Source organism: Phallusia mammillata, chromosome 5, assembly GCF_965637545.1.
Source record: "Phallusia mammillata chromosome 5, kaPhaMamm4.hap1.1, whole genome shotgun sequence".
Taxonomy (NCBI): domain Eukaryota; kingdom Metazoa; phylum Chordata; class Ascidiacea; order Phlebobranchia; family Ascidiidae; genus Phallusia; species Phallusia mammillata.
The window spans coordinates 23,805,536-23,828,001 of record NC_137256.1 but is presented as its reverse complement, the minus strand read 5'-3'; the positions used below and the strand labels follow the sequence as shown (position 1 = coordinate 23,828,001).

At 35.5% G+C, this 22,466-nt stretch overlaps 2 protein-coding genes across 2 annotated transcripts; both read left to right on the top strand.

The window, feature by feature from the left end:
* Positions 1-9,008: 9,008 nt before the first annotated feature.
* On the top strand, positions 9,009-11,902 carry LOC145229890 (uncharacterized). Its single transcript, XM_080095231.1, has 5 exons — positions 9,009-10,102; positions 10,307-10,348; positions 10,650-10,810; positions 11,245-11,434; positions 11,614-11,902. Exons 1-5 carry the CDS (start codon positions 10,034-10,036, stop codon positions 11,836-11,838), a joined length of 687 nt encoding a protein of 228 aa, XP_079951357.1. The 5' UTR covers positions 9,009-10,033; the 3' UTR covers positions 11,839-11,902.
* Positions 11,903-18,324: 6,422 nt separating this feature from the next.
* Positions 18,325-22,165, top strand: LOC145229992 (uncharacterized). The gene is made up of 5 exons (XM_080095346.1): positions 18,325-18,488; positions 18,967-19,014; positions 19,250-19,410; positions 19,980-20,145; positions 20,988-22,165. Exons 1-5 carry the CDS (start codon positions 18,417-18,419, stop codon positions 21,252-21,254), a joined length of 714 nt encoding a protein of 237 aa, XP_079951472.1. The 5' UTR covers positions 18,325-18,416; the 3' UTR covers positions 21,255-22,165.
* Positions 22,166-22,466: the final 301 nt, after the last annotated feature.

Here is a 22,466-nt window from a genome sequence, read left to right as displayed (position 1 = left end):
GCGAAAACACATGTGGGAAAAACGGATGAGCCCAATAGATTAATGCACATATCGGATGAGAGTGATATACACATTCTTCCAAAAATATTTGACACCTAGGATTTTCAAAAATCGATATTAAATCACCTAATGACGAGTAGTTTGGAGTAATTGAATTAAACGAAAAATACTCGGTAAAATGGCGCAAACTTGATACGGTTTCATTGTTTTTGTATTTCATGCTATGTTGAGTTGAGTTTATTTCTCCGGTGATACAAATCGTAACAGCACAATTGCCTAGGACGCCATATTGTTATCTATACCTATATCACGGCAAATGACACATATATCGCCAGACGACCTACTGACGTTAAAACGTCCAAAAACAAATAGGCCTATCTTTTGCCGACAAGCCATATTATTATAGTAGCCCATGCCCGGAAGCAACACTTTTAATAGTGCTTTGACGTGTCGAGCTTATTACGCGCATACACGATACGATCATACGAGTAGCCTTCGCCGAAATATTTCGCTGTTTCTAAAACCATGCAAAAAACTAATACTAACACGCTGCCTAAACAATTTTTTTTGAAACGCCTACTTGGTAAGTTGATGAAAATACCGACATGTGGCTGTAACGTCACCCCGGTACTGTCCCGTCCGGTGGTTTCCCGGGGTTGAATGGCGAACTTTCTAGAAACCAGTTCATCAGCTGATGGCCAAAGACAAAACTTCACTACTGCCTGTACCTAACTTTAGGAAATTTGTAGAGTTGGAATTTCAAACAGCATAGTTTCAAAGAGTTTGTTATCGAATATATTATTTGAAAACCAAAGTTAGCTAATTCGAAGTCAAATATGAAAAGGCTTATTATGGTATTCTGGATATTACTTATTAATGTCGGGATGATGGCTAAACCAGAAGATAAGGTAAATTATCTTTGTTAAGGCTGTTCATGAAAAACATAATTTTTGTTTCTAATTTTTTTATTTTTCTCGAAATATAAGTTATACCAATAATATAGGAAAAATATTGAAAGCAGTTTTTACCATTATGGTAACTTACAATTTGTTGTAAAACGTTTGTGTATGCTTATAATTGTCTGTTTAATTTGTTTTTAAATAATTCGTTATTTTGTTTCGTTAGGAGCATAAAGAAAAGTGGGAAAATGGAACTTGTACATTTGTGGTAAGTTTTGCATTCATAAGTTCTATTTTTTTAACAAAAACTGATTCATTCATGCTAACAGAGACATTAGACAAATGTTTTACATGAATAATTACATATTTCCTTTCAAAAAAATGCAACAATTTGTGAAGCTAATTAAGAAACAAAACTGTTTTTCTAACAATTGTATTATTTTTGTCATGGTTAACCTGTTTGCTTGGGCTATTCAATTATTTTGTATGTTTTGTAAAAGATAAAAGTGTAAATCATGAATACCACAAGATAAAATCTGATGGTTGTTTTTACATGCAAGAATGCGTTTTTTTTCAGGAAATTACAACTATAAAAAGAAAAGACGAAAACGGAATAAAAAGCACAACTAATTTATGTGGCCCAGATGAGTTGTACACTGATCCTGGATGCACACCATGTACCAAAGGGCTTTCCAATTGCTGTAGAAATGGATTGGATAAATGTTACTTCTACAAGTTGGTAGCTTTTGAGTTTATTCGATTCTATTTTAATAATGTTGCCGTATTAAAGCCAAATTTGTAGGTTACCTTGCATTCATGCTCAGGATTTAATGTTTTTAGATTTTTGGACAATAAATGTCGACAAAACCGGAATATGTTAAACCCACATTCGCTAAACCGGTTGGATTTTTTTTATTTGGTTCGACCTAGACCAGATGATCAATGAAATAGTGAAGCTAAAGCTAAAACGAAATACACACGAAAAGCTAGATGTCGATGTTTTGCATGAGCAACCAGGCATAGCGCGAGAAGAATGCCGAAAGCCTTTAACCTAGAGGTTCTCAACTTTTTTAACAGTCTTTTTGGTACTCCCGGTCTAATCTAACACTCGCGGTCGACGAATATGTTGTTAATGATAATGAATATTTCAGCTTAATGACTTTCAGTTAACAATAAAGTGCTAATACTCCTGCTTGTAGGCATAAAACAGAAAATGTTGTAAAACGCATGAACTGCAAGCCTTTACGGGCGGCTCTAGTCCTTACCAATAAACACCGTTGTTATTAACCAATATTTAAGCACTTTTTTGTAGAAGCTCTTGCGCTACGGAGTATCCGCCACCCACTGGGGTCTCACCAACACCCGAACCTGACATAAAACCCACACCAAGCACAACAACCGAAGCGTCCACAACACCAGTGACAGCCCCAACGGTCGAAACCCCAAAAGTGGATACAACCACAAGTTCAACGACAACAACGAAAGCGCCATCGCCTTCTTCGCCTGTAAGTCTCGTGTCAAACCCTAATAAAACCTTTTATCAGAAAACCGAAATATTCAGTATTAAATGGGGTTCAGCTTTTGCAAAACCACTAGTAAATATAGAACATGCACTCGGGCAGCTAAAAGAAGATTGCTAATTTTTTTGTACTGAATACACTGATATTTAGTTGTGTGTTTTTTTAACATTAAGGTTCTTTGCAAAGTATTCAATACTCGTTCAAAATCATGAAATAAGAAAAATAAGTGTACAAAAAATTATGTAATAGAGATTTAAACATTCTTAAGATGTAGAAAAATAATTTTATCCTACTTAACCCCGAACTTATTTCAAAAAAGTTACGTGTCAGTGATTTTAAGCACTCTTAAGGCCAACAAACTTAAATGCACCTAAATTTATATCACAGTCTGTACAGGTGGAAACAACACTTGGTCCCATTGTGAACCCAGTTACAACCACTTGGCCAAACGACGAGGTCATCCTTATTGTCATCCTCGTTGTAATCGTCGCTATATGTCTGTTCTTGCTGGCATGCTTGTGTCGAAACAAACGGTATAAGTGTATGGAGGGATTAAAGGCAAGGCTACAAGCTAATGAGAACAATACCGAAGATTCACTACAATCATCAGACCCACAGGAAATCGTGGAAATGCTCGACAACGACAGAACTGCACCTGATGATGAGTCAATTTACACTACTGACTCAGTTTAGCGAAAAACATATGAACTGCCTTTAGTTTTTGTGTTAAATCACCTCGAAACAAGTCTTTTCACATTGGATGTGGTTTTAGTTCAAAAAAGTAAACTCTTCATACTGGCTTTCACATTTTAGGTGTTAAATTCAACCCATGATTAACCGAAGCTAAAAATGTCGTTGTGAAGGTTGTTAATAGAAAGGTTGTTAATATTCTTCTGCACACAGGCTTTTTTCCGATCGAATAAGAATCATATACAAAAACCATTACAAAACGCATCACCATCATACGTTTTGATAAATGTATCTGGTTAATGTCTAATAAAAGTAAATAACACAGTTACATAAAGCGTCTTTGCTGTGTTCGTGTCATCTCTATGCTACAAGCCTTAAGAGTAGTAACAACAAGTAGGTCATTATCTTAGACGACACGTAGACAACTTTTACCACAACGATCAGTCAGGCGTTTCTTCTGGGTTCATCACGCCGCAATAAATACGCAATAAGTTCATCACGTTGTTTGAAAGCAGAAGGCTTTGTCTGGTTGATATCAAGTCGAGTTTGGAAAAATGGCAAGTGTAAACATACCAAAGTGGCACATTTGTACAAATGCCTTTCGGACCACGTGGGCTGGTTAATTATAGGTGTTGTTGACCGACAAAGCTGATCACTGGAAACCGTCAAGCGGTTTGTTTTTGACTCAAAGACATGTCAAAAAAAGTCCAGTGTATGTTTTATGTCTTTCTTCAGGTTAGCCAACTTTAAGGGCAGTTTGTATCTTTAAAGCACATGTAACTACTAACTATAAGATTTAGGTTAAACCCATATACGCCTACAATATTCATAAAAATGATTGCTTTGCCATGATAACGTTTTTGTTTTCATCATATTATTTATCCCCACCTGGGATTACTGACCACCAGTAATATCCATGTCCTGACTTTTTTGCAAGTTTTTTTACTGTTGCTTATAAAACCCTACACCATTTATGTGGGCTTATGTGGTTTAGAAACCAACCATTTGTTGTGTCGTTGAATCCTATATAAATGTGGATGATGTCACCTTGTAACGCGTCTGATTATTTGGAAATCGCGTCTGATTGAGGGGGTCGCGTCTGATTATTTGGAATCCTTAGGAAAATTTCATTGTTCGTGTCACATCGCCTTTGTGCTGTGACGCGAAACATAAAACGGACAGTGATAGGTCCATGTGATACTCATGTACAAGTCCCTGATGTAATGCACTGGTAACCGTACTGCTGTAGGAATAGCAAGGAATTTAACGTTGTGTTAAGATGTAATTGTTTCGAATTTTGCCGGTTTATAAGTTGTATCGAGAGATGTGGTTTAGAATTGCAAAATATTTAAGATAGGCAAGCTAGTCGGCCAACCATGTAGTGGATCACAACTTGTGACACACATTTATCAAAACTTAAAACAGTTGGCAAATGTGTGGATGAGTCGACTGGTACAAAATCAAAAACACAGACAGCAAATCATTTATTTAAAAGCAATAGTAGAAGTTATAGTGTTTTGTCCCAGGTCATGTAATAAGTAATCAAAAAGCAGTCAGGTGCGTATTTGTAGGTTGCGTTTTGGGACTACAAAATCACAACATTTGATTAAAAATAAGTGTAATAATAAAATAATTTTTTTTTAACAAACTGTATGAGAAAAAACCTTGCATTCCAAGGAACTTTCCACCCCTGGGACAAACTGTTTAAATTGTAGCAATTCCTATCAAACACAATCAAATTAACAAAAGTTCAAATAATGGCAAATCGTTGCAGAGTTATATAACGTTTTAATCCAGTGCCTTAGCAGCAAAGTATGAAACGGTTTATGTTCTCCTGCGTTGTGAATATGATGCTACTGTTCTTGTTGATGATGGTGGTAGTGGGGAGCGGTAAAACATATAAGGTAAGTTATCATGATCATTAGTGTTTGAGTTTACAATTTTCTTTATTTTAAACTTATCTTTAAGGTAATTTTAAATTCGGAATAAAACACAAGCATGCAAAATCGTTATTACAATAAATAACTAATTTAGAATACATTTATTTACATATCAATTGTTTTTTTTTTACAATCTATTCTTTAAAGTTCAAACTATAAACAGATTCATATTTAGTTTGTTTTGCAGAAGCTAAAACGTGTGAAAAGGAAGTATACAAATTGCAATGTTTCTGTAAGTTAACATGGTGTAACTGTGTTGATTTTGTTCATGAAGTATGGAAAGATTAGTAGACAATTATATTATATATTATAGAGGAATGTTTTTTTTTTATTGGCAGTCGAAACAGGAACGTCGGATTACACGGAATAACGGAACATGCCAGTTCGTGGTAATTCCAATTTGTGTTCATTCCGGTAGTGAAAAAATGTTTATAAAAAACTTCATTATACCGCTAATTATTTTTTAACTTTTATAATAATATCACTTTTATCTTGGCTAATAAGAACAAATGCCTACTGTAGAAACAGCCAAAAACGCTTAAAAGTAAACGAGGTTTGTTACAAAAGGGAAAAGGGAAGTTAATTAGACAAGACGACGGATCGTATGTTCATGGTTACTGCAACCCAGACCAATTTTTCACATCCAATACATGTCATACGTGCCCATTGCCTCACACGAACTGTTGCAATAACACACTTCTAAGATGTTTTTGCAGGTAAGCAAATGTATTTGGTATCTGTGTTAGTGAGGTTTCGCAAAGGGTTTAAAGCGCCTTCGCACTTCTCTCAACTTTTTATAGCGTACATAAGACTTTATGCCGTATATATTAACTTGTGGCTGGTTATAGCTTTCACATCTGATGTTGCTCACAGTGGTCCTCAGCGCACTTAGATAGATTAAGTATTTGCCCAGACACAGGTTTTACACAAGCTGGTGAAATTACTCCAACAGTGACCAACAAATACTAACATAAACATTTCGTACAAGGAGCACATTACATTCTCTCCGTTCCAAAATTACCACAAGTTATTTGTATTGCCCGATAGACTATGTTGTTCAACCACTTTGCTCTATATCCCAGCCATTCCACAAATCAATAAAGTTATTTTACCAGCGAGTCCAAGTAACGTCTAACACTTTAGGTGGATTTGTTGGTGGTCGGTGGCCACTGATTTGTGCATTAGAAATTTCTCGCAACGCCATGTAAATATATCATGTCTAAGAGACTTTGAATGTTTTTTGTATTATTGAAGTTAAATGCTTCACTGATATCAAACAGTCATGCATTATTGTCCAAAAAAGATGTGTTAAAATGCAGTTGCATAGTTTGATGTGTTAAAGTGATTTTCGCATCTATGCATTCCTTTCCAGCAGGGGTTGGAAAATCAACCTTTTTTTATGTGCAATAGTGGTTTGTCCAGCTGATTTTAATATTAACAAAAATACAGGTTAGTTGGTGTTGGCTAAGGTTTTATGAATATTAAATCATCACCACGGCACCGAGGCACAAATTCTAGAGGTTGCAAATTAATTTTTTTTAATTTTCTTTAATTTAATTCAAAGTAAATGTATGACAGTTGATTGATAAAACTGTTGTTCTTAGTCAAGCAGATTGCAAAAACTTGTTCCGTATGTTTTCAACCACCACATCAACACCGGTTACAAAACCATCGCCACGTATGACAACCACCACTCCGATGACAGCAACTACTGAAAGGCAGGTTCAGACTTCAAATGTTGAACCTACTTCAATTTCCAAACAGGTTGTATGCAAAAAGAAATATTTCTGTGCTGTCACACAAACGTTGTTAGGGTAATTCCCAAACTGAAACGTCGAACCACCCTAAAAATTTCTTATTATGCAGCACTAAACCATTTATCAAATGAAGTAACTACCAGTGTTTACCGATATCCGTAAAATTAAAAAATGTGGGGAAAAACCCATACATCTTCGACATAGGCACCGAAAAAGCTTTTCGAGAAAAGTCATTGAAATCTAATTTGTGCAGCATCAGCCGAATAGAAGCACATCACCTGTTGCTCCAAATACAACTACAGCAAAACCGAAAACCTCACATGCGGATTCGAGTGGAGGAATTGAAACTGGAAAACTAGTGTTAATAATTTGCATTCCTGGCACTGCTGTGCTTGTGGTTTCAGCTATTGTGGTTTACTTCTGCAGGCAGTGGATTAAAAAACGGCAAAATACTGGGTCCAACAGAACTTACAGAGAGGTTAACCAATAAACTATAGTTTAACCTTTAACATTCAGTCTCGTTTTGTGCAAAATACGAAAAAAGGCGATTTTTAAAGTTTTTTTTTTTTTTAATTACGAACGCAGATTATAAATCATTACTGGTTTTGCTAGTAGTAGCGCATATAAATACCACCGTCGACGCTATAGATGGACGTTAAAAATTCTATTCAACATGGTAATAATTGTCCTACTAATTTTGATTGTAATGTACTGTACACCACAAAAGGCCAAACAACTTGCGATATGGTTGAGCAGTTGCATTACCAAATTGTTTCAAAAAGTGCAAGTACGCATGTGTTGTCAACGCTCAAATATATCCAGTACCGTATCAGAGAATTTAAAATCCATCGATGCCTTAATAATTCCTGTTTTACCTTTTTAAAGTGTTTGCTGTGGCTTGTAAAAGTTTATGGCGAACTGTCTTCTGCAATACCGAATTCACTAGACAAGTTAGGGTATTGTGACCTGTTTAACGTGGAAAAGCACTTCAGTTATCCCTAAATTGTTTTAAAACTTTTTCACGTTGGAGCAAATTTCGTCTTTGAGCAAATCATTAAGAAAAATGTCTTGTGCTATAATTAATACGTTTTTTTTCTAAAAAAGGCTGATTGATCGTTCAAATTATGTCAGGAAAACCATATAAGTCAGTACGATTACAAGTAGTTTAAAACTCTTAAAGTGTGTAAAGTTTAAAAAGTGTAAAGCTGTGTTTGCTAACACTTACAAACATGAGCAAACATGTTTCATTCTGCCTGCGAGCTGTTTTCATGTGTTTTTGACAATTGTACTGGTGCTCTAGTAGTCTGATATACTGTGTTTTAACTTCTGTTCGAGCTATCGAATCTTAAGGAATTTGCACTCGAATTGCCGTGACATACCTGAATTGCACAACACTACGTACACGTTAGTTTTTACTATCTCGTAAATCAAGTGTTTTTAAGGTACACAGTATCGTTTATTGCTGATGTTCTTTACCTATATCGTACTTGAAAAACAACGTACACAGATATATGATCAATGAAAATGAAATTTAGGACACTATTTACGGTTGTTAACGTTTTATGAATGCTTAGTACTGCACATCTACTTGTGTAAAACTGGTTGTTTAACCGATGATCTATCCCCTTTGCAAAAAGTTCCCCTTTATAGGTTTTAACACAAATAGAACCGATATGTAAACACATTTTTGCCCTAAATGATTTGCTTACATTGCCGACAGTATTGTTTTCTTTTTTGCGTGTCAATAGATCTGTCTGAATTTATTTTGTTATATTTACGTCTGATTGATCAAATTTGTAACGTATTACAGTAAAATATTTATTTTGTTCTTTATTTGATCTACACTTCTTTTTCGCAAACTTTTTTGTCGAAGATTTGTTTTGAAAGTTTTATTAAAAGTTTTAATTATGATCCCAGAATTTCATTTAGAAATGATGTTTCGTGAGTGCAGCAAGGTAATAAAATACGAGATGATTCCAACGACTATTCGCATCACATAATTAAACAATTGAACAACGTTGGATTTGGTATCACAAACATTACTGTGAAACATTGGACCGATAAAAAACATCGTTTCTGGGCAAAAGATTTATCACATGTCAATAACTAAAGAAGGTATTTTGTAAGCCCTCGATTGTAAGCCGCATGTTGAGGTGTTAACAAAATAATGTAAGCCGCCCTCGATTGTAAGCCGCACGCTTGAATATTTGATACTATTGTTTCTTAATACATCTTTCTGTTGTTACATAGCATGGCTATTTGCTTATATCTGTTGGTTATGTTGATAACTGTACCCAACGGAACGTATATCGACGTATAATCTGTACATGCATACATGTTTTGAAGCCCAAATAATTTATAACGTTGGAGTGTAGCAATGATTTCGGTATAATATTAAAATGAAAGCCGCCCTCGATTGTAAGCCGCCCTCGTTTATAAGCCGCACAAACGGCAGCTAAAAAACAATATAAGCCGTGGCTCTCAATAAAGTAAGTACGGTACCTAATATTTTCAAAAATCGATATTACATCACCTAATGACGAGTAGTTTGAAGCAATTGAATTAAACGAAAATACTCGGTAGAAATTGTACAAACTTGATGCGGTTTCATTATTTTTGTATTTCATACTCTATGTAGGTATGCCTTTGACGCCATAATAAAGCGGACGTCACGGCAAAATGACACATAAATCGCCAGATGACCTTACGTTGAAACGTCGGATCACTAAGTAGTTTTGCAGACAAGCCATATTTTCTTTCTATTAGCCTATGCCTGTAAGCAACCCTCTTGGTAATTAAACATTGCTTTTGTAGTGTTGTAGGAGATTATTTTACGCATACAAGATACTATCGGAGTAGTGAAGGCATGTCAAAATTCTTAACGTTTTTAAAACCATGCAAAAAACAATTTTAGAACGCTGCATAAAGTTCCCACAAACCAAAGCTTTTTTCCGAACGCCTATCTTGGTACGTTGATAGAAATACCGGCACAGTGCTGTAACCCGTAACGCATACCCCGCTACTGTCCCGTCCGGTGGTTTCCCCGGGCATGGAGAACTTTCTGGGTATTACATCAGCTAAGCTACAGTCTACAGACAAAACGTACTGCCAGGTACCTAACTTGAAGCTGCAAAAAATTAAAACGTCGAACAACACAGTTAATAAGAGTTAGCAAACGAACATACAGGCTAATTTAAAAACAATAGCGAGCTAATTATAGATCAAATATGAAAAGGCTCATAATATTCTGGATATTAGTTATTACTTTGGGGTTGATGGCTGAACCTGTGGATAAGGTAAGTAATTTTTTTACGAGTGTTCTTGGTGTAATTTTTTTCTCACAAGTTATAAGCCCTATATCTTTAGACTACTAATAAAAAGTGGAAAATGGTAAAGGCATTTTTTGCCACAATGGTACAATTTCTTTTTGAAAAGTTTGTGCAAGCTTATAAGTGTCTGTGAAACTTGTCTTTAATTGCTTATTTGATAACTGTTTATAGGCGAATGCAGTAAAGTGGGAAAATGGAACGTGTACATTTCAAGTAAGTTTAGTATTCACATCTATATATTTGACAAAAACTGGACCATTCATGCTTACAGTGACTTAGACAAAATTTTTACCTATCTACTTGCATTTTTTCCAATTTGTCAATGTTTAGGCTAATTAGGAAACAAATTGTTTTTCTAAAAGTTGTATTTTTGTCATTAAAGTTTTTGCTTGGGCTATTAAAGTATTTTGTTTATTTTGGAAAAATAAAATTGTAAATCTTGACACCACACAAGATAAAATCTGGTCGCTTTTACAAAACATACATATCAGGAGTAAGAATGCTCATTTTTTAGGATATTACAACAATAAAAAGAATAGACAAAAACGGAGCAATATATACCACTACCGATTTATGTGCCCCACATGAAATGTATGTCGATCCTGATTGCAAATCATGTCCCAACATACATTCCAATTGCTGCAGAAATGGATTGCTTACATGCTTCATAGCCAAGTAGGTAGCTGTTGTTCATTACCCATATGTTTTATCAATAATATGTTGTCTAATTACAACTAAACGCAGCTCCGAGCCAATTTAGCAGGGTTTCCGTATTCTATTCCTGTATACTTGTATTCTGTTCCTGACGTATTGACGTTCTTACGTTCGGTAAACGTCAAAACATTCGCGGACATGATGACTACATAACTGCTTTTTCACCGATATTTTTCTACCTACTTGCAGTCCGATCAGAATACACTCTTAACGCTAAATCAATTGATTTACTAAGTTACTTTTTACTACTTACTAAAAAAAAAGTTTAAAACTGCTTGTAGGCGTAAAACAGAAACTGGTATGAAACATGAATTAGCCCAAAATTAACGGCTAAATGTTTCTTCATAAGTACTTTTGTTCTTGACCAAAATTCGCAACAAACATTTGCTTTGTAGTAAAAGCTTATGTGCGGAAAAATATCCACCACCAACGGATGGTGACATATCGACAACCGAACCTGAAGTAAAACCCACAAAAAGCACAACAACCACGGAATCTACAGCACAACAACCAAAAGTTGAAACCCCTATTGTAGATCCAACCATCAATACTAAAACAAGTGAAACGCCGACGACGTCTACAGTTGTAAGTCTTTTGTCAAACACCAACAAAATTGCAGTGATTGTTATTAGTACATGGTAATTAATGTGATTTTAACTTTTGAAGCTCTTTATCACAAAATTTTGTACAGCTAAAACAGGCATACCTTATGCTACATATTTTTGTCTGTTTGATCAATGGGGCAAATACTTGCTTTGTTGCAGAATGTGCGAAAGACAGAAAATCCCAGTAATGACTCAACATCTAACGAAACCCGACCTGTAATGGTTTCACCACCGCCAATGCTGCACGAAATCATGGATGGAAATTTAAAAATTCCTTTAGGCATAGCAATAATTCTACTAATTTTAATTGTAATGTGCTGTACACCCCAAAAGGCCAAACAACTTGCGATATGGTTGAGCAGTTGCATTACCAAATTGTTTTAAAACTTGCAAGTACACATGTGTTGTCAACGCTAAAAACTATCCAGCACCATCTCGGAGTGTTTAAAATCCATCGACGCCACCAATAATTCCTTTTTTTGCGTTTTAAAGTGTTTGTCTGGTCTTGTAAAAGTTTATGACGAACTGTCTTTTGCAATACCGACTTCACTAGACAAGTTAGGGTATCGTGACCTGTTCAACGCGGAAAAGCACTTATTCCTAAATTGTTTTGACACTTTTTCACGTTGGAGCAAATTTCGTCTTTGAGCAAATTGTTAAGTAATGTGTCTTGTGCTGTAACAAAAACGTTTTATTTTTCTAAACAAAAAGCTAATTGGTCGTTCAAATATAGTTAGGAATGTCGTTATAAAAGTTAGTACGATTAAAAGTCATTCTAAACTTTGTTTAAAAAGTGTAAAGCTGTGTTTGCTAACATTTTTTCCAGCAAACATGTTTCATTCTGCCTTCGAGCTGTTTTCATTTTTTGGTAAGTGTTTTTGACAATTGTACTGGTGCTAATATACTGTGTTTCAACTTCTTATCACTAGTTCGAGCTATCGAATCTTAAGGAATTTGCAGAATTTGAATTGCACAACACTGCGTACACGTTGGTTTTTACTATCTCGTAAATCAAGTGTTTTTAATGTATACACAGTTTAGTTTGTTGCTGACTTTCTTTACCTATATTGTACTTGAAAAACAACGTACACAGATATATAATCAATGAGAATGAAATTTAGGACACTATTTACGGTTGTTAACGTTTTATGAATGCTAGATCTTTCTGAATTTATTTTGTGATATTTACGTCTAATTGATCAAATTTGTAACGTATTACACTAAAATATTTATTCTGTTGTTTATTCGATCAACATATAAATTCGTTTTTTTCGCAATTTTTTTTAAAGATTTGTTGTGAAACCTAGTAAAAGTTTTAATCACGATCCCAGAATTTTATTTAGAACCGATATTTATGAGTGCAGTAAGATAATAAAATACAACATGCAGGTTTCCAACCACTGTTTCCATTACTTAATTAAACAGTACGACGTTGGATTTGGTATCACAAAAATTACTGTGAAACATTCGAGCAATAAAAAGCGTCGTCTTTGGGGCAAAAGATTTATCACATATCATTAAAGGTTGTGTTTTTGTGACAATACTTTGGCCTGGAAATTTTGCCTGATTTCAATCTTTTAAGTAAACTACACGGGGTAGTGGATTTTACGCACCGGAAAAAAGTCGCTAAAGCGAAAAAAAGTCGCTTATTATAATAAACAATGAAACTCTTTTGTATTTCAGTACTCTACGGGTCTGGCCTACTTAAACATGCCGTCGACCGTTGATCACTGTAAACCCTAATGAGCTAACCCAGAAAAAAAAACGCTTGCATATATTTTTTGGTTGAAAATTTTTTAGCTTCTTCGCAAAAATGTGTTGCAAATTTAGATTAAAGTAATATTGTTTCTGTTTTCACAACAATGTTGGGTATAGCGCCTCATAGTGTCATTTTTTCATTTTTACCATGTCATGTGGTTGCATCACGCTTTAAAGAAACAGGTTCTAAAATGATTAAAAAATTCAAAATGATTTTTCAAGCCGATTTTCTGGGTTTTTTCTTGTGTTTTTTGGTGCTTCTTGGACAGGTACGTTTAGTTTTATTGTCTTGATTTTGAAAAACATTTTTAAACGACGTTTCGACGTCTTAGTTGAAACGTGTCCTCGGGACAATTACATACTTTGTACCCTCTTGATGTTGTTAAGCATAAACTCGTAATAAACCTCTCGTAGAGCTGCATACTGGTACCAACAATCGTTCAATGTTATTATGTTGTGTCTGGAATCTATAACTTTAATTTGTTCTGTGTTTTTTTCTTATTTTTGCAACTAAGCTTATATAATTATAAAACCATATTTTGTTTGGAAACACATCAGCCTAAAAATAGTTACCTGTGTGCTGTTGTACAAGATTTACAGTAGGTTTGCCAAACATTCAAGCTTAAATAATTTTACTTTGCTGACCAATGATTACCTATGCCTGTATCAAGCACAGTTGTGTAGCCTGACAATTCATGAAACTTATTAAGCCAAGTTAAAGTAATATTATGATTCTGTTTTTTTTTTTTTTCTTCCTTAACAAGGTTGTAGCGGACAATGATGTTTGGAAAAAGGGAGAATGCAGATTTAAAGTAAGTTGTGGTACATAAACTATTTTTCCATGAGAACTCTTTAAAGCATGCTATGAACTTGTAAAAAGCATCTTTCAAAAAGTGTTAAGGCTGCATGTAACATAAATTTTATGCATTTTTGTTGCGGTTGTTGCTTCCAACATAAGGTACCTAATGTTGAAAATAACCTTAAAAAACAAATACTCTGTTGCATCCAGAATGTTTAGTGACCAAACATATTTTCTCAGAATGCCTTACCCAAAATCATCATGGGCCCTGAGGGAGGTTTTTCAGGATTTTGTCCCAGTAATTCTTTCTACGTGGAACGACTAAAAGCTTGTCAAGTATGTCCGAGAAAACATACGAACTGCTGCGAAAACACGCTGCCAAGATGCCACCGTCATGATATGTAAGTATATGCAGCAGTCAGTGACCCAAGCTACTGTGTGGGTTCTGGTTAGTGAACACTTTATTGGTTGAACAGTCGCGTTCTAGTTTGGTAGTTATCGACGGTTGACACTATGCATGCCTTTCCTAACCTTTTTAAGTTACAGCACACTACCTAGTTATATGATTGTTCGCAGGCAAACCTTGCATGATTAAAACGCACGAAATATTGTGTAGTGTTGTTGTGATGCGTTCTACTGCTTGGGATAAAAATCAAGATCAAATTGAGCTTCGAATGTTGTCACTATACACGTTTTTTTAAGGTTTGGTTTGGGTGACCGCTAAGTAGTTTTAAGAGACCGCAAGTGTTTCATTTAAATACCAAAAAATAGCCATGTAGTTGCAAGTCCAAATTTTGGGAAACCGCTGGAGAAATTTTGGGGACCGTTTCGGTCCTCCAAAACACCTTTAAAAAAACACTGGAACTCACTCAAATCATTTTTTGTCACCAATTCCCAGAACACTGATTTGATACGGTCGTACTCCACAGAAAAGACGACACGCACTCAATCTATCTCTATTCAAACATAAGATCAACAAACATTCAATACTGGAATGACCTATGAAAGCTGATTACTATGCCATCGTACGCTAGGCCTATTGATTTACTGTAACGCCTTCAATGGGCCTGGCGTACTATGACAGCTTATAACAACGCTTTAATTTTTATATTTGCTGTTTAAATGTAAATCTAAGATGCCACACGCCTTCTGGAAGTATACAGTCGCCTATTTTATTTTATTTTTTGCTGTACAGAAGTCACTGCAAACACCTGATCGCGTCTTCTGTCTTTACCACAACCACTTCCTACGGTACACCAAGCACGACCGTTACACCTTCGATCACAGACTCGACAACACCAACCCCAACCCCAACAGTAGATACCACTGTCAGTTCTACAACAAGTGAAACGCAGACGACATCATCGACTGTAAGTTTAGTTAAAACAAAAACACAAATATCGTTTTAATGCTGTTTGTACTTGGACAATTGAAATCACAAATCTTTCAGTAACAGTTTAGCTCATGCTACGAAGTCTGCACGTTTAGATACTAGCCATGACCTCAGGTTATAATTGATTTTTGAACTTTGATTTCGTGACAAGTAAAAACGAATTCTAACAAACGTAGAAGTAGTACAGGTGTCGGCAACCCCTGGAAAACGTTTTTTGATTTGCGATTTTTTATTCAATAACTTTTGGATACGTTCCCATTGCTATTTTCATGCCCAGTAATCTTAAAAACGATTCTACACGGACAAATCTGCTGTCTGATTCCTATTCAAATCAGAAGCCACAAACCACTGTTATACGAAATTGTTGGCTCGTTGAGGTTATCACATCGTACTTGAATAAGGTTGCAATAAAAAATTGTAGGGTCGTTTGAGAACTCATACGTTTTTTAAAATCACTTATTTCTTATTGCCAAGTAACGTCTTCCACCAAATAACTAAAATCTCATTGCTACAGCAGCCGAACACAAGCACATCACCTGTTGCTCCAAATACAACTACAGCAAAACCGAAAACCTCACATGCGGATTCGAGTGGAGGAAATGAAACTCGAAAACTAGTGTTAATAATTTGCATTTCTGGCACTGTCCTTGTGGTTTTAGTTGCTATGGTTTACTACTGGATTAGAAAACGCTGTTGCAAAACCTGGCAAAAAAAGCAAAATCCTGTGGTTAATCCAATTTACATAGAGGTTCCAAATTATCAAAACTATATGTAAGTTATAGTATGGACAGTGCACACTGACTGGACAGTGCACACTGACTTCGAATTATAAGGCTAGTATCCCCCCTTTTGTTGGCAGTAAACTAATTTTGCTTTACCATCTCATCATGTATGTTGAAAAATCAAACATTTAACTTGTAGTGTCTTAAACTTTGCTGTACTTTTCTTTAAACAGCTTGCGGATTTTAAAACGCCCTCATAGATTGAAAAAAATCTCGGTTAAGTTGAGACACTGACACCAGTGAGTTACTTAAGATTTTATGTTACAAGTAGTCAGAATATTGTAATTGACCAAATTGCTTATGTGGTACGGATAAAGGCATATAAGGCTTTTGCAATTGTCCATTTGTTTGTTTGTTTTTATTGTTGCCCACGCCTTTGGGAGACGCGTTGAGAATCAGCCGCTTTAGTGTATTTCAAACAATTTCCGTTTTTTAAATTCCAGTTCAGGACACTTTACATTGCGACTGTGTTGTTCCAAATTCCAAATTGTACTACTTCTGTGCTGTACTACCTAATCGAAGCACGGTTCACTTGTTGTTGATGAACAAAGTTGTGTGTGTAACATGCCTCGTATACACTATTTTATTGCATCTACACTGCTTTACCCCTTACCGCCAGGAGATCAAGTGGTTTTTTCCATTGCACAGTGTTGTGTGTTGTGTAGTTGCAATCCACGTACACAAAATCGTTTTAAGGTTACTGGATGTTGCACTAGTGTGTAGATAATAATGCATTTTGTGGTAAGTGTTTGACAAATGTGCTGGTGCTCTAGTATACTGTGTTTCAACTTCTTATCACCTGTTCGAGCTATCGAATCTTAAGGAATTTGCACCTGAATTGCACAACACTGCGTACAAGTTGGTTTTTACTATTTCCTAAATCAAGTGTTTTTGAGGTACACAGTATCGTTTATTGCTGATGTTCTTTACCTATATCGTACTTGAAAGCCATCGTACACAGATATATGATCTATGAAAATGAAATTTAGGACACTATTTACGGTTGTTAACGTTTTATGAATGCTTAGTACTGCACATCTACTTGTGTAAAACTGGTTGTTTAACAGATGATCTATCCCCTTTGCAAAAAGTTCCCCTTTATAGGTTTTAACACAAACAGAACCGATATGTAAACACATTTTTGCCCTAAATGATTTGCTTACATTGCCGACAGTATTGTTTAGATTTCTTTTTTTGCGTGTCAATAGATCTGTCTGAATTTATTTTGTTATATTTACGCCTAATTGATCAAATTTGTAACGTATTACACTAATATATTTATTCTGTTGTTTATTCGATCAACATATAAATTCGTTTTTTTCGCAAATTTTTAAAAGATTTTTTTCGAAACCTTTAGTAAAAGTTTTAATTATAGTCCTAGAATTTTATCTAGAACCTATATTTCATGAGTGCAGTAAGATAATAAAATACAACAGGAACCGACCACTGTTTGCATAACTTAATTAAACAGTACAGCGTTGGATTTGGTATTACAAAAGTTACTGTGAAACATTCGAGCAATAAAAAACATCGTCTTTGGGGCAAAAGATTTATCACATATCATTAAAGGTTGTGTTTTTGTGACAATACTTTGGCCTGACAATTTAACCTGCTTTAAATATTTTTACGTAAACCACACAGGGTCGTGGATTTTACACCCCGGAAATCGCTAATAGACAATAAAACTCTATGTTATATTTCAGTGGGTTATTGGCTTATTTCAACATGCCCTTGACCGTTGGTCAGTGCAAACACTAATGGGCTAGCCCAGAAAAGAAATCGCTTGCATATATTGTATAGTTTAAATTTTTTAGTTTCTTTCCGAAAATGTGTGTGTTGCGAATTTAGATTCAGGTAATCTTGTTTTAAATAGAAATAGCACAGAGCAAGATCCAGAGCCTCAATCGTTATCAGTACGAAGTAGAGCTTAAGGTAATAACTCACGTTTGGTAAATACCGATAAGTGACGTAAAGAGCACAGTTGTTTTAATAACCAGTTAGAAAAGGATTTTAATCTAAATTTAAGGTTAGGAACTGAGTTTTAAAGTTAGTTTAAATGTTATTGTTATTATAAAACCTCACCCCAACCCTAACATCCCTAACCTTTCACAGAGGTTTGATTTTTAATATTCGCCGATGCTCTTTGCTTCACCGGTCCGGATGTAGCAAACTTTTGCGTCATTTTTTTCATGTCGCTCTCTATTGCGAAAGAGCTGAAACGTGTTTTCAAATGAAACGAACAATGTTTTTTCGAGTTGATTTTCTTGGTCTTTTCTTGTGTTTTTTGGTGCTTTTTGTACAGGTACGTTTTGTTTTATCTTCTCGATTTTGGAAAACAACTTTTAACGACGTTCCGACGTTTTCTTTTAAGCGATTCCTCAGGATAATGTCATACATTTAATCCTCTTACTGTTTTTAAGCATAAATCTGTAATAAACCAAGGCTGCAGACTGGTACCAACAAGCATTCAATGTTAGAACGTTATGTTTGGCATGTAACTGTTTTATTTATGTCTGTTTTTTGTGCTTGGAAACAAAGCCCAGTTCATTATAAAACTATCTTTTGACTGGAAATACATCACCCAAAGTAGTAACCTGTGTGCTGTTGTATAAGATTTTCAGTAGGTTTGCCAAACAGTCAAGCTTAAACAGATTTACTTTGCTGAGCAATGATTAGCTACGGTACATCAAGCATATGTGTGTAACCTTGCAGTTTATAAAGCATTTGCAAAGCATTCAAGTCAATGTAGAAATATGATTCTGTTTTTCTTTCTAAACCAGAGCATGGCTGACAAAGATGTTTGGAAAAATGAAGAGTGCCAATTTGAGGTTAGTTGTGGCACATAAACTTTAGTATTTCTATCAACACTTTTCAAAACATGCTATGAACTTGTAGAGGTCAACTTTCTTATACTGTCAAGGATGTCATTTGGCATAAATTTCTATTTATGCTTTTTGTTGCGGTTGTTTCTTCCAATATCAAGTACTTAATGTCGAAAATAACTTGCTAAAACAAATAAACTGTGGCATGAAGGATGTTAAGTGAACATACATATTTTCTCAGAATGCCATTCCCCAAATCATCATGGGTCCTAAAGGAGGTTCTTCAGGATTTTGTCCCAGTAATTCTTTCTACGTGGAACGACTAAAAGCTTGTCAAGTATGTCCGGAAAAACATACAAACTGCTGCGAAAACACGTTACCAGGATGTTATTATCATGATATGTAAATATAAGCAGCAGTAAGCATACCGCAGCTACTGTGTGTGGGGTTCTGGTTTGTGAACACTTTATTGGTTGAACAGTTGCGTTCTAGTCTAGTAAGTTAGTTTCTGCAGTTAACACTACGCATGCCTTTCCTAACCCTTTTTAAGCTATCCTACTGCACACTCGCAAATTACATTTTTTGTTCGCAGGCAACCTTGCAAGATTAAAACGCACAAATATGTAAAGAACTTGTATTGTAGAGTTGCTGTGATCCGCAATACAACTTGTGACAAAAAAGTTCTATCGTTATCACTCATGTCCGTTTTGTGACCAATTGATACGGTTTTTAAATTGATACAGTTGTACTCTGCAGAAGAGCTTACACTCGAACTATTTCTTTTGAAGATAAGATAAACAAATGTGCAATACTGGGATCAGACCTGAAAGGGTTCATGTAGATCACTCAGCCTAAAAATGATGCTTTATTTTCCATATTTGCTGTTTAAATATAAAACTAAGATTCCACAAGCCCTAGGATACACAAGTATACAGTGGTCCATTTCATTTTATCTTTTTTTTGCTATGCAGAAGCGATTGCAAAGACTTGATCTCGACTTCTGCCATTACCACAACGACTCCCTACGTTACACCAAGCACGACCGTTACACCTCCGACCACGCACTCGACCACATCAACCCCAATAGCAGATGTCACAGTTAGTTCCACAACAAGTGAAACGCAGACGGCATCGATTGTAAGTTCAGTTGAGGGGTCGGCCACCTTTTGCATGCAGCGGGCCAAAATTAATATTTGCCAAGCCCCGGCGGGCCGTATGATTTTTTACCTTTTAATTGCGTTTAATGCTAGTCATGTTGTTGAAACTCTCGAATACAGGCAGCTTATTTTGATGGGGAATGTCCCGGTATTCGGCAAAGCAACGGACTATGAAAAAATGAACAAAATTTGGTCATATTCTGTTACCTTCCCTAACCTGTCTTAACACTCATTTTAAAAACTGGATAAAAAGCGATAACCCTGCCCAACACGATAATAAATAAATAACCAGTCGCGACCATGGCAGCAAAAGTTTCCGTAATTTCCGGCCCACCGGCCGTTGGTTGCCGACTCCTGGTTTATTTAAACAAAAAGAGAGATATCGTCTTAAAGCTGCTTGTACTTGGACTTTTGAAATCACAAATCTTTCAATGACATTATAGCCGAAGTCATCACGTTTAGGTAAAAGCCATACATTTCCTGACAAGTAAAACGAATTCCAACAAACGTATAATAAAGTAGTACAGGTGTCGGAAACGATTTTTGATTTGCAATTTGTTATTCAAGAACTTTTGATCTGTTAACTATTCCTTGTCTTCATGATGAATGATCTTAAAAACCAAATTTACACGGACGAATTTATCCGCTTTCTGATTGCTATTGAAATCAGATGCTGCGAACCAATATTGCACGAAATGGTTGGCACGGAGGCATTAAAAATGTGGTTATGGCCGTTTGATAACTCAAACATTTTAGAAATAGGCAATTTTTTTATCTCTAACAAGCGTCTTCCACTAAATAATTGTTATCTCTTCTCTTCAGCAGCCGAATAGAAGCACATCACCTGTTGCCCCAAATACAACAACAACAAAACCGAAAACCTCACATGCGGATTCGAGTGGAGGAATTGAAACCCGTGCACTAGTGTTAAGAATTTGTATTTCTGTCACTGCTGTGCTTGTGGTTTCAGCTATTGTGGTTTACTTCTGCAGGCAGTGGATTAAAAAACGCTGCTGCAAAACCTGGCAAAAAGAGCAAAATGCCATGATCAACCCAGTTTATATAGGCATTCCAAATTATCAAATCTAATTGTAAGCTATAGAGTATGGAGGATGTGCACTGTATCGACCTATAAGGTCCCATCAGTGAAGCTGGTGACGAGTGATCGGCTAGTATCCCCCAGTTTGTTGGGATTAAACTGATTGTGCATTACCATATTAGCTTTTTGTGTGTAAAATTAAACCCCTATAGGAGGTATGTCTTAAACATTTCTGTATACCTTTCGCTTGTAGATTTTAAAACGCCGCCAAAATATCTCAGTTAAGTTTAAACACTGACACCAGAGTATTACGAAAACAATTGACCTAATTGCATATGTTGGCATAATAAAGGAATGCATGGCCGAATTTTGCTTTTCGCTATCCTCCGCTTGTCAGATTTATTCCGACAACCCTCAAATTTCTATTTATTTGGTTATCTCATATTGTGATTGTGTTGTAATTCCAAATTATACTATTTTTGATCCGTAATATCCAATTGAAGCAGGTTTTACTCGTCTTCAATGAACAAAGTTGTGCAAGTAACAAAGCTCTTTTTCTCGCCCATTCTTCTTTTTGTTTTACTCGCCTGCAGATGAAGTGTTTATTCGATAATGCACTATTTGTCTATTTGTCAAACGTACACAAAATGACGTATTAATGCAAATGCGTTCTGTACTACCTGTAGTGTGTAGGTAAATAATATTGCCATTGGCGAGATTATTCGTTTTGTTTTAAGAACAAAAATTAAAATGACATTGGTCCTCTGCCACATAGTATTTTATTTGTGGTCGCTTTCATTTGCCCTTTCTTGTGCCATCTTTGTCGAAAAGAACAAATGTTATTTTCAACGCATCATTTCGTAGCCAATTATGTAGTACATATGTATAGTGTTTGTTTTTTCCATTTTTCCATAACACACTGCTTTGATAGGCTTATTGTAGTTGTTTTTTTTAATAGTATTATCCGTGGTGCAGTATTTGCTTAATATTTTGACTTTAAAATAAATAATAATACACACACGCTTGCAACTGTGTTCGAGTGATTTTGACAAAAACTCTAATTAGCAGAAACGAAAACAGTTTTGACAATAAAAAAATTTATCCGTAATTATATTCAAAAATTTTAAATGCTCGTTTTAAACAGAGCAAAAAAAGAGCCAATATTTGTATAAAACATGAAGTTTCGACAACACTTTTGTCATCGTCAGGCCGTCTGAATCAATTCTGCGAACACTGCTGTGTCGCAACCAAACACAAACAAG

Bases quoted from the DNA above. Each gene is read 5' to 3' on its own strand.
- LOC145229890 (XM_080095231.1), top strand. From the start codon at position 10,034: ATGAAAAGGCTCATAATATTCTGGATATTAGTTATTACTTTGGGGTTG. The intron at 10,103-10,306 runs GTAAGTAATTTT...AACTGTTTATAG, and splicing joins TGGCTGAACCTGTGGATAAG to GCGAATGCAGTAAAGTGGGA. The intron at 10,811-11,244 runs GTAGGTAGCTGT...TTTGCTTTGTAG, and splicing joins CTTACATGCTTCATAGCCAA to TAAAAGCTTATGTGCGGAAA.
- LOC145229992 (XM_080095346.1), top strand. From the start codon at position 18,417: ATGAAACGAACAATGTTTTTTCGAGTTGATTTTCTTGGTCTTTTCTTG. The intron at 19,015-19,249 runs GTTAGTTGTGGC...ATATTTTCTCAG, and splicing joins ATGAAGAGTGCCAATTTGAG to AATGCCATTCCCCAAATCAT. The intron at 20,146-20,987 runs GTAAGTTCAGTT...TCTTCTCTTCAG, and splicing joins AAACGCAGACGGCATCGATT to CAGCCGAATAGAAGCACATC.